Here is a 13804-nt window from a genome sequence, read left to right on the forward strand (position 1 = left end):
CTTCAGCTGGACGCAAGCCTGCTACCCAGTCCGGTCGCTAGGCTTTGGGGGAAACTGAGTCCCCCTCACACCGGGCCACTCCGCAGGGCCCCGCCCCCTCGCTGCCCCGCCTCTCACCTTGCTCCGGCCGCTAAGGTGCGTGCGGCGCGCGCTGATTGGCGGCTTCCTGGCGCTGCCCCGCTGCCATTGGCTGCCAGGGCCTCTTTGTTCCAGGTCCCAGCCGCAGGCGAATCGGGCTGCGGAAGTTCGAGGGCGCGGTGTGTGTTAGCTGCGGCGTCGGCGCCCGAGTCTCCGCCGCGGAGATCGCGGACGCTGGGACCGAGCCCCTCCGTCGCCCAGCATGGACCTTGAAACCAAAATGAAGAAGGTGAGTGGCGCGGGTGGTGGGCGAGGTCGCCTCACCTGAGCGCGGGAGCTGCCCCGTGTTCCCGGTCCAGATCCCCGTAGGTGCGAGGAGAGGACCACCCCGCCGACCCCGGACCTTTGAGGGACTGTCGCCTTGGGGCGGGACCCTGCGGCCCGTTCGTCACCGTGCCTGAAACTTTCCGGAAAACCTTTCAGCCACGCCTTCCCCAGAGCCCAGGGTGAGGTCTGGGCGACGGTGACTGACATTGCTTCCTGTCTGTCTAGGGAAGCTGCGCTCCGGAGAGCCCGTGTGGTTCGATGGATGTGGCTTTGACAGCCCCGACCTCCCTCCCTGCAGCCTGGCTGCCCCAGGCTCTCTAAAGTGTCTGCTGACGAGTGACACTTCCTTCACACCCGCGCCTGCTGATAACTTGTGAAGTGATGACTTTGGGGGAAGTGTGTGTGTGTGTTTCACTGATGGCCCGAATGCCAAAAGACTGTCTCCTTCTTGAGAAAAACGTTCTCAAAAAATGTTTGGCCGCCAGCTGCAAACAGCGGTGGTTGCAGGTGCTGGGGAACACCCTCAGGACTGTTCCTGGTGTCCAGGCTAATAGTGCTACCTGAGGAGCTCCGAGATTCTGGGGAATCTCTCGGGTCGCCTGGGAGAAAGGGGTGGGGATCAGACTATGACTCAAAAGAACACTGACGTCACATTCTATTGTAACATTCGACCTTAAAGGTCTTGTTCCTAAGAATTGCGCCTGTTTACTTTGAAGTAAATTTAAGCTAGTGATCTTTTATCAAATAGGGAAGGAAGTTGTGAAGAGTGAAAAGAAAAGTTGAGAAAACTTTCTTCTCTTGCTACCTTACAGTTGCCGGTTCATCTTCTAAAAAAGAATTTCTATTTTGTACCCATTTAAAAATTGGATTGTTAAAATTTATGCAAATATAAAGTATGAGGGTAGGAAGCAGTTGACAAATAGATATTTGAACCTAGAAAACAGTTCCCTGGTCCTGTCTGATTAAAATCAGCACTCAGAAGGGAAGTCCAGAACAGGAAACATAAAATACACGCTTGTCTCTTCCTGTTTGGTATATATTCTCTTAACTTGTTTTCTGGTTACCCATGCTTCCCTCTTAGAAAACATTTGATGGGCTATGTAGTCTCCTGTTATGAATACTAAACTCACTGAGTTTCAATGGAAGAGCTACTTCAGGCATGTATCTCAAATGCGGGGCGGGGGGGGGTGTATTTTTGCTTAGAAATACTGATTTGAAAGCTATTCTGTAAAAATGTGAATTCCTTGAAGGTAGGGAGGGATGAATAGGCAAATCAGAGGATAATGACGCTGTTGTGTGTAATACTGCCCTGGTACTTTTTGTCAAACCCCACAGGATATAAAATACCAGAAAGGAACTCCAATATGGATTCTGAACTCTGGCGATAGTGTCCGTGTGTCTCATAAATGGCCATCGCTGGAGCACAAGGTTGATAATGAGGGACTGGCTGGACACATGGAGACAAAGACCAGTAGGGAATGAGCTTCCGCTCATCTTTGCTGTGAACCAAAAGATTATTTTTTAAAAGTATTCTATTTTTTTTAAAAGGCTATCTTTGAGACAATAATTCTTAGAGGAAAAGTCCAAAACTAAGAATTATTTCTACTTGCAATGGGTTAAAAAATGCACATATCTCAAAGCACTTTCCTGCAGTCTGGGTTATAATAAATATTCTTTTGAAATACGGCATAGCTATCCCCCTCCATTCACCCTTTACTTTAAAAGGATATCTTTTCAACCAAGTGCCTTAGCTGTCTCCGTAAGCTTACTCATTCCCATCCCACCTGAAGAACAAAAATTTCACAAGTTTAAAGAAAATGAAATAACATCAGTAAATCCTATTTTATGAAGCTCTTGCTCCCAGTGATGCTCAGAGGGTCCTCTCTCAGTGATGACTAAGACACCCAAAAAGTGTTCCATTTGACTGCCAACCACGTCCCTGATCTACCTTCCTAAGCTCTTTTTTAATGGATTGGATAAAAGGTTCCCCAATGCAAAACCCTTTGAAGATTCCTGGAGTCAATTTTACCCTTTAAGCCGTAATCTCAAGAGAAACACATTTAAGAATTGTTTTCTTTAGAAGTTGCTTTCAAACACACTTACAGAAAGAAAGATTACAAGACTTCTCCCCTCCCTGTCAGATCTTCTTAGGTTGCACAAGAAAAGCCATAATTTGGATGTACTTTCCAAACAAAGGCAGTTTGGAAATGGAAATACAGAGACATTTAAATAGAAGTCAACTTGACTTGTAGCTTAAGAAGTGTGGTATTTTTCCCTTTCAAGGCCCCTGCATTTCATTGTTGACTCCAAAAGGAATTTTCCCTAGGCAGATGGAAAATGCTATTTATTTCCCATTAGCATCTCCTGTAAAAAGAAATAAAGAGGGCAGTCTTTACCTTTCAGTGACCAAGGTGGGTGACTCTATTGTAAGAGTTTTGGTTGATAAAAGGAGAGATTTCTCCATATACTCGCCCTTGGGTTGATTAACAATTGCACACCACTATCATGGGACCTCTGGGTTTCGTGATTGCTGTTTTGCTATATTTTGTTTTGTTTAAGGCGAGTGAGCTGTTGCTAGGATGTGGAAGCTGGTTTGTCTACACAGACTTTTGGTTTAACAATATTTTAAATGAGAATTTGACTTTTATGTTTACGCCCTGTCCTCTGAAACACTCAGCTGGACCCTGTTCCTGCCTCTTGCATCCCTTTTTCTGTGTGTAAGTAAAACTCTGTGTCTGATTGCAAAAATAAACAATGGCTCTGAGAGGTAGAAAAAGCCTCATTTTCATGTTCAATCGTGGCCTGTCACCAGCTGTTTTCCCTTGGTGCCACTTTGTCCAGGAAAATCAACTTTTATTCTTAAAAAGATACCAAAGAGAAAGACTCCGGGGACTGCCAGCATACTGCCTAGAATTGCTGCCGGGCTTTGATTTTACTGTATTTTGTAAACCTCATTTTTAAAATCTATCTTAACATCTTACATGCTTTTCTTGAAATTCTTTGTTTCGTTAACTTTACTTTTAAAAAAATGAGATGCATCTTATATACGGAAGGCCACTAACAACAGCAACAAAAGTCCCTCCCTGCACTCAGATTTGTTTAAAAAGCTTTAATTATTATCCAGAAGTGGATAGTAAGTCCAAGTGACTGGAGCTGGAAAAGATTCAGAACCACAGAGATTATTGCATTGGAAATGAGAATGAGCCTTTCCTCATAGGTAGCCCCTTAGTTGAGTGAATGGGAGGTGGTGGCGGGGAGGAGGCAGAAATCTTTAATAAATAAATAGATTTTTTAAAAAAAGGGAAAAAAAAGAAAAGAAAAAGAAAGAAAAAAAGCAAGTATATTGGAATCTTTTGTCCCTCAAATCTAGTTAGCTTCTCTGCATGAATCCTTTCTTGGTATGGAAAAAATGTTGACAAAAAACTTATAACTCTCACCAGAAAGAAAGGAAGGGAGGAAAAGGGGGGAGAGAGAGAGAGAGAGAGAGAGAGAGAGAGAGAGAGAGAGAGAGAGAGAATATAGCTTATTCTGGAGCTATATTGAGTGACCATGGCCCAGGAATACAGATTTAAGTTACTGTATATTCCATGTCTCAATGTGGAAACACTTTCATGATATTTTATTACTTTACAGTATGGAGACAGTCATAAATCAAGGCAAGTTTAAAATATGCCAGAGATGCAGTCATATCAAGATGAGGGAGGTTTTCTTTAGGCCAAAGATGACATCATGTTGGGAGGTTTCTGTAGGCTGGAGATTCAGGATACTGTCTGATGACCTGACGTTGAGCGGTTTCTGTAGACCCGAGATTGTAAGATGCTGTCTGATGTCATGCTTAGCTTTTTGAGTAGGTAGAAGCTAGTCGTCTGCTAAGTTAACAGATTCCAAAAAGATTTCTGTCGATTAGATGTTAGTTCAGATTCAGATGGGCTGGGAATGGCTGTTCCAGAGGGCTAGAACTAGCCCAAGATAGGGCAAGGTTTCGGGCCTTTAGGTTGGGGTAGGGGACTTCAACATTCTTATCTTTCCATAGTGTGGCACTCTAATCAGCCCACCACATTCTGCAGACGCAGCTTGTTTCCAGGAGTTTTTGTTCACAGAGCACTGGAAACACATTTTCCTCAAATGCCATCGACACGAATTGGAGTAAAGGGAGATTGTCTTTAAAGGTAGACGCTCTGACTCAGAAACCACAGAAGAAAGTAAAGGGCCCCTAGCTAAGCTTTTGTTTCTCTTTCTGTTGCTATGGTAAAATGCTGCCACACAAATAATATAGCAGAAAGGGTTTATTCTGGCTCATAGGTCAAGAGTTCAGTGCATCATGGCGGGGAGTCAAGGTGTTCGGAGAATGATGGAGCTGGTCAGAGCAAATCCACGGTCAGGAAACAGCCATGAATACACGCTGCTCCTCAGCTCTTCTTTTCCATTTATACATCTGGATACAAGCATAGGGAAATGATTACCTACTGGAGTACTAAGATGTCCATCTCCCAAGGGAGGCAGAGGCAGGAAGATTTCTGTGAGTTTGAGGCCAGCCTGGTCTACAGAGCCAGGAGAGCAAGGGCTACACAAAGAAACCCTGTGTCTTGGGAAGAAAAACAAAAATAAAAAAGGCAAGGAAAAAAAAAAGAAATTATGTTTGAAGAAGTGATTTCTATACAAATAAAATTACCAACTATCCTACTGGTTTTCAGGGTGTGGGCTTAAGTCAGTGTTTGATGTACACCCATTAGTGTTAGCTGACAGATAAAAGTCTACAAAATGTAAAAGGCTTATGAAAAGGAATTTCTGGGAGAGTTTGACAGGCAAAGAAACTCGAATAGCATTCTTCATCGTATCTTCTAGAATTCTTCCAACTTTTCAGTTTGTATTGGGAGCTGGGAGTCATGCTCCTTTGTCCCTCTTCAACGAGATCCTGAGCAGTAGGTGGCCTGTGTTGGGCTCTCTGCTTAGGGAAGTCAGACATAGCATCAGGATCTACAGGGATCCTGGTGAGCGCTGGAAGGTCTCTACCTTCTGAACTTCACATGTGGTAGAAATCTCCACACTCTGTGGGTAGGAAATGTATTTTGCAATGGCAGACGCTCCACGTTTCACAGGCGTAGTCATAGAAGGCCAGCCAGAACAAATGAAAATATCAGGGCGCTCCTTATGCTGAGGAAGTTATTAATTTCCCTCCTGCTTACAAAAAACTCTAGTTTAAAAAGGCAGTGAGAAACACCAAAATGGAGAGCTGTCTCTTGAACTTGCTAGGGAAATATTGAGAATGGAATTAACATTAGGGGCCAGCACTGTGTGGAAACGCATTCTAAGGAGGGCTTTCTTAGCGCTACACCTTATGTTCGTTCTCTGAGAATTCAAAGAGCACTTGGCTGCCTGATAATTTGAATACAAGTTCTTTGTACAAACCGAACCACACAGTGTACTTAGAAATTAGGAAAGGTCAGTAATGCCCAGGTTTGTCTATGTCTGGAGAGAGCACCGGTGTACTCAGACTTTCTCCTGTTTCTTTATCGGCATCTTTTCCAATCACACTAGGCTATAGTAGGTCTACTATTTTTTTGTTATGGTGACCACCTTGGATCTCAATTTTCATGTGTGAGAAAGCTCAGTTGTTGACAGAGATTGTTTCTAAGGTTCTAAATCCCTGGATATGAAAAGTTATGTTAACAGTCTACCAAGTTCCATGCCGCTTTAAAAACCACGTAGGCCACAAATGTGCCTGTGAACACATACGCACATATACACAGTGTAACTGTTTCGTACATCTGTGGCTTCCAAAGGAAGCTCTTCCACGGGGCAGATGAGCTCACATAAGTAGTGTTACGTTCCTTAGTGTATGGAGAAACCAAGGAAATGAAAAGGGAAGTAATACTTGGTGCCTTTAATCTTCATGTCCCTCAAACAAGACTTGTCTCTTAAAAGCGGACTTTAAAAATGGTATTTAGGGCTGGTGCAGGATGTTTATTGTATAGCAATAAACAGAAAAGACATAGGTTTACGCTCATATAAAGAGTGATAGAGCAAAACCAAATAAAGACAAGCAAATGACCGATTGCAGCCTCCGGAGGAGCCTATACAGGTTAGCACACTGGATTTCTAACATGGGGAAGTTGGGGGTGAGTCTTAGCGATCACTAATCTTTCAAACTTTGAAATTCTTATTTCCTTTATCTTAATGGCCACTGAGGAAGAAAATGGTAAAGCGATTTTATATATTGCAATGTAGATCAACCGTAATAAAATAGGACAATCTAATTGTATCCTTGCACCTCTCTGGTAACCACATTTGCTCTTCTTGATTACAAATGCCTTGCGGGAGTCAGCCTTGGGTTCCAGTTTTCTGTGCTCAGAAAGTTTGGTTTTGGTTTAACATATACTGCCATTTTTTTCTTTTAAGACAGGGTTTCTTTCTGTAACCCTGGCTGTCCTGGAACTCACACTGTAGACCAGGCTGGCCTCAAACTCAGAAATCTCCCCCCCCCCCCACTGTGTGCTGGGACTAAAGGTGTATACCTCCGCTGCTCAGCGGTATTGTGATTTCGTAAAAGTCTCTTTATTAGGTCATTAATGTTCAGGGCATATAGTAAACTCATTTTTATAAGATGGTGAAATGTTCAGAAAAGTTATATGGGTTGTGATTAAGGAACCCTCAAAAAAAAAACCCCACAGAAACAGAGAAATAAATAAGATCAATCAAATTCAAAATAGGTTGCAAAAGAGCATTTGCAAGATTTTAAAGAAAAACAATATCATGGGTCTTGGCATAAATCTGCACTCAAGCCCAGTATTAGAAGTTGAAACATTTTTTCAACTACCCAACGCCAGCCTTCAGCTCTCCTATAAAACAGTTCCAGTCTGATCTGGTTTTTATTTTCCGAGTTTCACATCCACCTACCTTCCTGTTTCAGTAATTGCCTAGAGAGATAAAAAGGTATCTGTGATCACAATGTCCTAGCTCTCCCTGCTTTTCCTTGGTCCCCACAGTAAAAGGGCTGGTTTACCAACTACAATTTCTCTCATCTCCCCTAGTCTCCTGAGAATGGGGTTTGGCCAAGTTTGGCCAAGGCTTAAGGGTGGAGCGTGTTTGGCCTGAAGCCAGCCGGTGGGGCCCGCAGAGATCTGTCTGCTCAGTGACTTAAGGCTACTACTGTATGCATACTTTGTCACTGAAGCACTGACTCAAACCGGGAGAGTCTGAGCTTGTGTTTATCATAGTAACACTCTGACTACCCCAAACAAAACTATGAAAAGGAGTTTCAGGGAGTTTATTGCGAAGCTTCTTATCTGAACAGTGGCCAGTGGAGCAGAGAACGCTGGGCTGGGATGCTCTAAGCAGCAGCCGCAAGAACTTCTTGCTGTGTCTGATGCGAAAGTGATATTATGTTTCATTGCAATAAGGTCACGCAGATGTTAAGGTAGACTTTTGGTTTTATATGGACACATCTTCATGACAGCCAGATAGGATGAGTCACAACGGTAGAATGTCTGGTTTTGTCTTTTATGAGGCTCTGACCTGCAATAAAAGTAGCCAGGACTACACAAAAAGTTATGCTTTGTATACATTTAAGATGGTAGACTCTAAACGGGAGTCCTGCCCATGTCTCTTGAACTTAAGTAGTTCAGAACACTAGGGTGCCAGCACTGGTAAGAAAAACAGGGGACCTGGAATGAGAGGGAGGCAAGAGAAACGTAAATTTGCCGCCGTGCTGGCTAGGCTGGAATGAATGTAATAATATTGTTTCTTTCTCCTGGTAAGGAACAACTGTGAAAAATTTATCAGGGGATAATTATCTAAAAAGAGTGAAAATGAGTTACTCAAAAACACTGAGTTGTTTTTGTTGTTGTTGGTGGTGGTGGTGATAGTGTTTTTTTTTTTCTTTTCTTTTTTTCTTTTTTTTTAATTGTCAAAGGCTTACTGGCTCCTGTTGCTCACACTCACTTCTTTATATGTCTCGGACTGCCCTGGTGAGTCATGGTTTGCCAACTGCCACATTTTTGAAGAGCTCAGCAATACTAGGAATGCAAACCACCGTTGTTGAGTCCCTGGGCAAAAATAATTAATTCCCTTTAATTGGGTAACCTGGGAGTACTCCATTGAGGAAGCAATTCCTAGACAATAAATAGCGTTTCATTAGGCAAAGAAGGCGGTTCACAGGCAGACCAAGCAGCAGGAAGCAAAGGTGCTGGCTAGTGGAATGTCAGCAGGTGCTTCCTTGGCGTTCTCACTGCTAACAGCTGCTCTTTGACCCTTCTAACCTAAGCCAAGGGCTTGGAAGCTCCAGCAATTTGCATTTTTCCCAAGGTCCAGTTTGAATTGAAATGTGGAGCCAAGCTGCTGAAGCAGCCTAGCTCACTGCTCTGGATCTCTGACCCTTTGCTCTAACTTTGATTCGAATTTGATAAGCGGCTTCAATCTGCCTGTAAATGGAGGGCATTCCACGTTGTGGGCTCGTTGGTGTTGGCCGAACTCGGCTTACAGCTGGGGGTTGCCATCACCCCACACCCATGCTTTTGTCTTCGTTATACCTCCTATAAACTAAGGGTTTATTTGTTCTGCAAAGATAAATAGGCAAAGTGAGACCCAGAGTCTGCAGCTGTGGCCCTGAGTTCTTAGGATCCTCAACCTTACTCTGTAGTGTGAGCGCTCTGCCAGGGGTCCAGCAATGACAGTGAGCAGCAAGGCCTCACCGCTCCTTGGCAGCCAAGGGCTTTCTGGAACTCTGTCAGGGGTCCAGCAGTGACAATGGGGAGCTACTCAGGGGCCTCATTGCTCCACAGCAGCCAAGGGCTTTCTGGAACTCTCTGGGTGGCCGGGACCTGACACTCTTCAAGAGCTTTGCCTCTTTACAACCCCCACTCCACAGCCACGGCTCTCTGTGGCTCTTCTTACCTCTCTGCTTGTCTGTCATTCTTGAGCTGCTCTCAGATTGTTGCTGGGAATACCTGGGTCCGGAAGCTTGTTGAGTCATCAGTGTAATTCATTCTACCTGTAGCAAAGACTACAAGTGGCTGCCAAACCCTCTTCATGTGACCTTATTGGAGTCGGGCCTACAGCATCAGTGGGAAATATCCAAGCGTTCTCCCGGACTGCTCTGGACTGCCAGGGATGGAAGAGCAGCGAGCAAACCCTGGGCTGACACTGTCATGGATGGGCTAGGTTCTCCTCCCAGTCACAGTGGGAACTTAAGGGACATACTGCAGGGTTCTTAGCAGGGTCACCTGAAGCTTAAATGACATAATCAGTCTCCTGAAGCGAAGATGCAGTTGGAGAGGTAGCCATGGCAACTGCAGTGCTCCATGTGTGTGGATCAACATGTGTGTTTGTGTTGCTAGGTTCCATTTCTCTGTTATCAGTTCAGTCTTTGCGAGAAGCTATGAGGGTGTGTGTTTGCATATGTGTCTAGTTTTTAAGAGACAGGGTCTCACTGTAGCCCCAGCTAGCCCAAACTAACCTTGAACTTCCGGGGGTCCACCTGCTTTAGCCTTCCCAGTTCTAGGATTACAGATATGAACCACTATGCTCAATTTTATTTTATTTTTCTAGATAGAGTCTTATGTAGCCCAAGATGACCTTGAACTTTCTACGTTACCAATGATGACCTTGTGGTCACTTCCTTATTGTCTCAGAACGGACTGGTGAGTCATGGTTTGCCAACTGCCACATGTTGGCGAGCATTGCAGTAATACGAATGTCAACAACTTTCTACTTTCTCTGTACGAAGAGTCACGGATGTCCTCCACCATGCCATGCCTAGCTTTTAAAACAGCCTCACCTGTCGTGACAGGAGTTCAAGGAACTTCTGTTGCGTCTGAATGGGAGTTGAATAACTCCCATGTCCCCTGAATGTGGCGGGGCTGAAGCTGTGGCTGCCCTGCTCCTGTGGATCTCCTGGAACATCGGCAAGCGCAACCACAATCCAGGAGGATCTGGAACAATGGAAAGCACAGCCACAGCTCTGTAGTTGGCTGTCACCTCTGTTCCCCCCTTGATTGCTCACTCCCTTCTCTACCCAGCACCACTGAGGTTAGAGGTATGGAAAGTACCTGACAGCTGTCAGTCAAGTGGCCATCAAACAACAGAACTGCCCAACAGGCTTACTCATGATGAGGAAGAACATGAGATCTTACAGAAAATTTATCATTTTCAGTGACTTTTATCGAACAATCCTTAACTTCCGACTAAATATCCTTAAAGAAGGTGGTCACCTTCTGATCTGTCTCACTTAAGTCATGGAGCACTTGAAGCAAGGGGTTGGAACAGTAGAGGGCAGGTAGTCTTTGGACCTTCTAAAAGTCTGTGAAAGAAAACTAAGATCTTTTTAGTGTGACTTACTTGATTTTCAGCGGGCCTGTTTTTAATCTGGCCACTTTCCTGCTAGCTTTAAGACACAGATCTCTCCAAATTCCTCTCAAGTGGGTTGTGTTTATTGCACGTTGCTTGAGGAAATGTAGAACTTATTTCTGTGGAAGATGCCAAATTGCCTGAGGTTTTTAAGAGAGGTTACAAAGTCTGACCTTTTAAACACTATAAAAATTCCAAAATATGCTACAAAAATGTTCACGCTATGGTGTGAGTGTTAGAATTTGTCAGTGCTAATTGGATGCAAAGAGAAAAGACCCACTGTAAGTGGAGGGACAGGAGGTGAGACATATTTACCCCAACCCCACATTCTTCAAGACACCACAGACAAAGCCTTATACCTTATGTTGACCAGATGAATTCAATCAGAGGATACTGACCACTTCCAGACTCTTCTCTGTAACATGGCGGTTTAAAGGAAGCCCTGCAGAGCTTGGTGTTCCCACTTGTACGTTCGAATCCCAGATTTGATACCTGCCTTTTAATCTGGACTGGGTCTTCTTCTTCTTCTTCTTCTTCTTCTTCTTCTTCTTCTTCTTCTTCTTCTTCTTCTTCTTCTTCTTCTTCTTCTTCTTCTTCTTCCTCCTCCTCCTCCTCCTCCTCCTCCTTCTCTTCTTCTTCCTCTTCCCCCATCCTCCTCCTCCTCCTCCTTCTTCTTCCCTTTCTTCTTCTATTTTGATTGCCCTGTGAATTGCTAATATTGCTCAATAATGTTTTAAATTTTCTGATAAGGATGCTTAGCACTGATAAGTAAAGGTCTGGAGCGCCAGGATTGTATTATGTTTGTAGTGTACCCAGGAGTCTCTTCTTGGTGTTAATTCTCTTTCTATATACAGCTGGCCAAGTTACATAACCCTCTAAACCTTACCCTACACTTGTCCTCAACTGTCTACGTTACTGCGAGTGCCAGCTAAGTGATACTAACATTTAAAGCCCTATGTGGAGACTACACCTAGAAAACAAATATATCATCACCATCGTCAATAGTTCCAATATAGAGAGGGAAGAAAAGCATACAGAGATCATCATGCCATTTAATAAACACCTGATAGAATCATCAAGAATTTGGTGATGACTTGCTGTCAGTAAATTTTGGCAAGTTGGTGCTTTCCTGACCACAAAGAAAGATTCCATTAAAGCTTGGTTACCTGGGGTATGTTATATCGCTGGAATTTAATTGCCTTCCTCTTCATAGCTGTGTTAAGTTCTCGTAATGAACCACCGATGGCACACTTTCAAGCGTCGAGATAGAGAACTGGCATGCCTTTTAAATCAGAATCTTCAATTTCTTCGGTTATTTGCAAGAATTCCATCGGTCTTTGCTGCTCCTCCCATAAGATTGCAATGTGCCCACCCCGCCCTTCAGTCCGTGCTGTGATGGGACTTCCTTGGCCCCGTAGGGTGTATTGGGTGTGCGAGCGTCAGTTCCTTTAGGAGATGTTGCTTGTTGCTCCCTGCTGCCTTAGAGCCCTATCTGGGAAGTAGCCCAGGTCAGTCTGGAGGAAAATGGGAGACCATGAGAAACAGGTGAGCAATCTCAACAGAAGCTACCCTGAACTACTTGTCCTGAGCTGCTCAAAGCATAGGTGGCTATTGGTGTGTGGCTGCTGACCCCAGGACACACAGATGTGGAAGCGTGGTCAAACTATTATGATCAGACAGGACAGAATAAATAACTGTCTTTATGGGATGAGTGGATTTTTAGGTTTTTAGGCACCCAAGTATGGCACCTGTCTCTTGCTGGGATGGAGTCTGATCACCGCCCTGCAGTGAGAGGTACCAGAAGAGTCTGCTGGTGGCCTTCCTCATTCTGAATAACCTTTGCTGTCCATAGGAGAGAGTCGAAGTAACATTATGGGTGACTTGGGAATGGGCCCGCTAATCACTTCATTTTAGTTTCTTTCCTTGTTCTGCCAAGATAAAGGGAAATTGAATTAGCATGCAATCGAAATCTGATTGCAGTTATAAACAGAAAGTTTATGTATGCTTTGAAAATGTCCTCATTTTCTCCAGTAAGCAAATGTCAAGGCTGCCCATGTGTTTCCTTCAGTGGGGAGGTCCTCCCACAATAGTCAGCAAACAATGAACACAGTTTATGAAGAACCAACGCTTCTGTCTTATTCTTCTTCATCTTTTTTTTTTAAAAAAAACTTTTATTATTTTTAAAAACACTCTTTCTCATTTTATATACCAATTCCAGTTCCCTCTCTCTTTTCTCCTGTTCCCCACACCTTCCACTCACCCCATCCCCACATCCACTCCTCAGAGAGGGTAAGGCTTTTCATGGGAGTCAACAAAGTCTGGCACATCCCTTTGAGGCAAGATCAAGGCCCTCCCCACCATATCTAGGATGAGCAAGGTATCCAGCCCAAAGAGAATGGGCCACCGAAAGCCAGTTCATGTACTAGGGATAAATCCTGGTCCCACTGCCAGTGTTCCCAGAGACTGCCCCAGCCACAAAACTGTCACCCACATTCAGAGGGCCTAATTTGGGCCTATGCAAGTTTCCCCACTGTCAGTTCAGAATCAGTGAGCTCCCACTAGTTCAGGTCAGCTGTTACTGTGGGGATCCTTATCATGGTCTTGACCCCTTTGCTCATATTATTGCTTCATCCTCTCTTCAACTGGACTCTGGGAGCTCAGCCCCCTGCTAGCTGTGGATCTGTGCATCTACTTTCATCTGTTTCTGGATGCAGTTTCTATGATGACAATCAAGGTAGTCGTCAAGCCAACTGAATGGGAAAAGATCTTCACCAACCCCACATTGGGCAGAGATCTCCAAAATATGTAAATACTCAAGAAACTAGACATCGAAATACCAAATAATCCAATTAAAAGATATAGATCTAAACAGAGAATTCTCAAGAGAAGAATTTCAAATTGCCAAAAACACTAATGAATTGCTCAGCATCCTTAGCCATCAAGGAAATACAAATCAAAATGACCCTGAGATACCATCTTATACCTGTCAGAATGGCTACGATCAAAAAACCAATGATAGCTTATGCTGGAGAGGATGTGGAGTAATGGGAACAAT

At 44.1% G+C, this 13804-nt stretch overlaps 1 protein-coding gene across 1 annotated transcript in view; it reads left to right on the forward strand.

Moving 5' to 3' along the window:
• Positions 1-221: 221 nt before the first annotated feature.
• Tes (testin LIM domain protein) overlaps positions 222-13804 on the forward strand; it is a 38309-nt gene continuing 24726 nt past the window's right edge. Inside the window, exon 1 of the mRNA XM_075953560.1 lies at positions 222-367. Coding sequence (XP_075809675.1) covers positions 341-367 — 27 coding nt within the window. The 5' untranslated portion in view covers positions 222-340. The remainder of the gene's footprint in view (positions 368-13804) is intronic.

The sequence above is a fragment of the Microtus pennsylvanicus genome, chromosome 19 (genome assembly GCF_037038515.1).
Source record: "Microtus pennsylvanicus isolate mMicPen1 chromosome 19, mMicPen1.hap1, whole genome shotgun sequence".
Lineage (NCBI taxonomy): Eukaryota > Metazoa > Chordata > Mammalia > Rodentia > Cricetidae > Microtus > Microtus pennsylvanicus.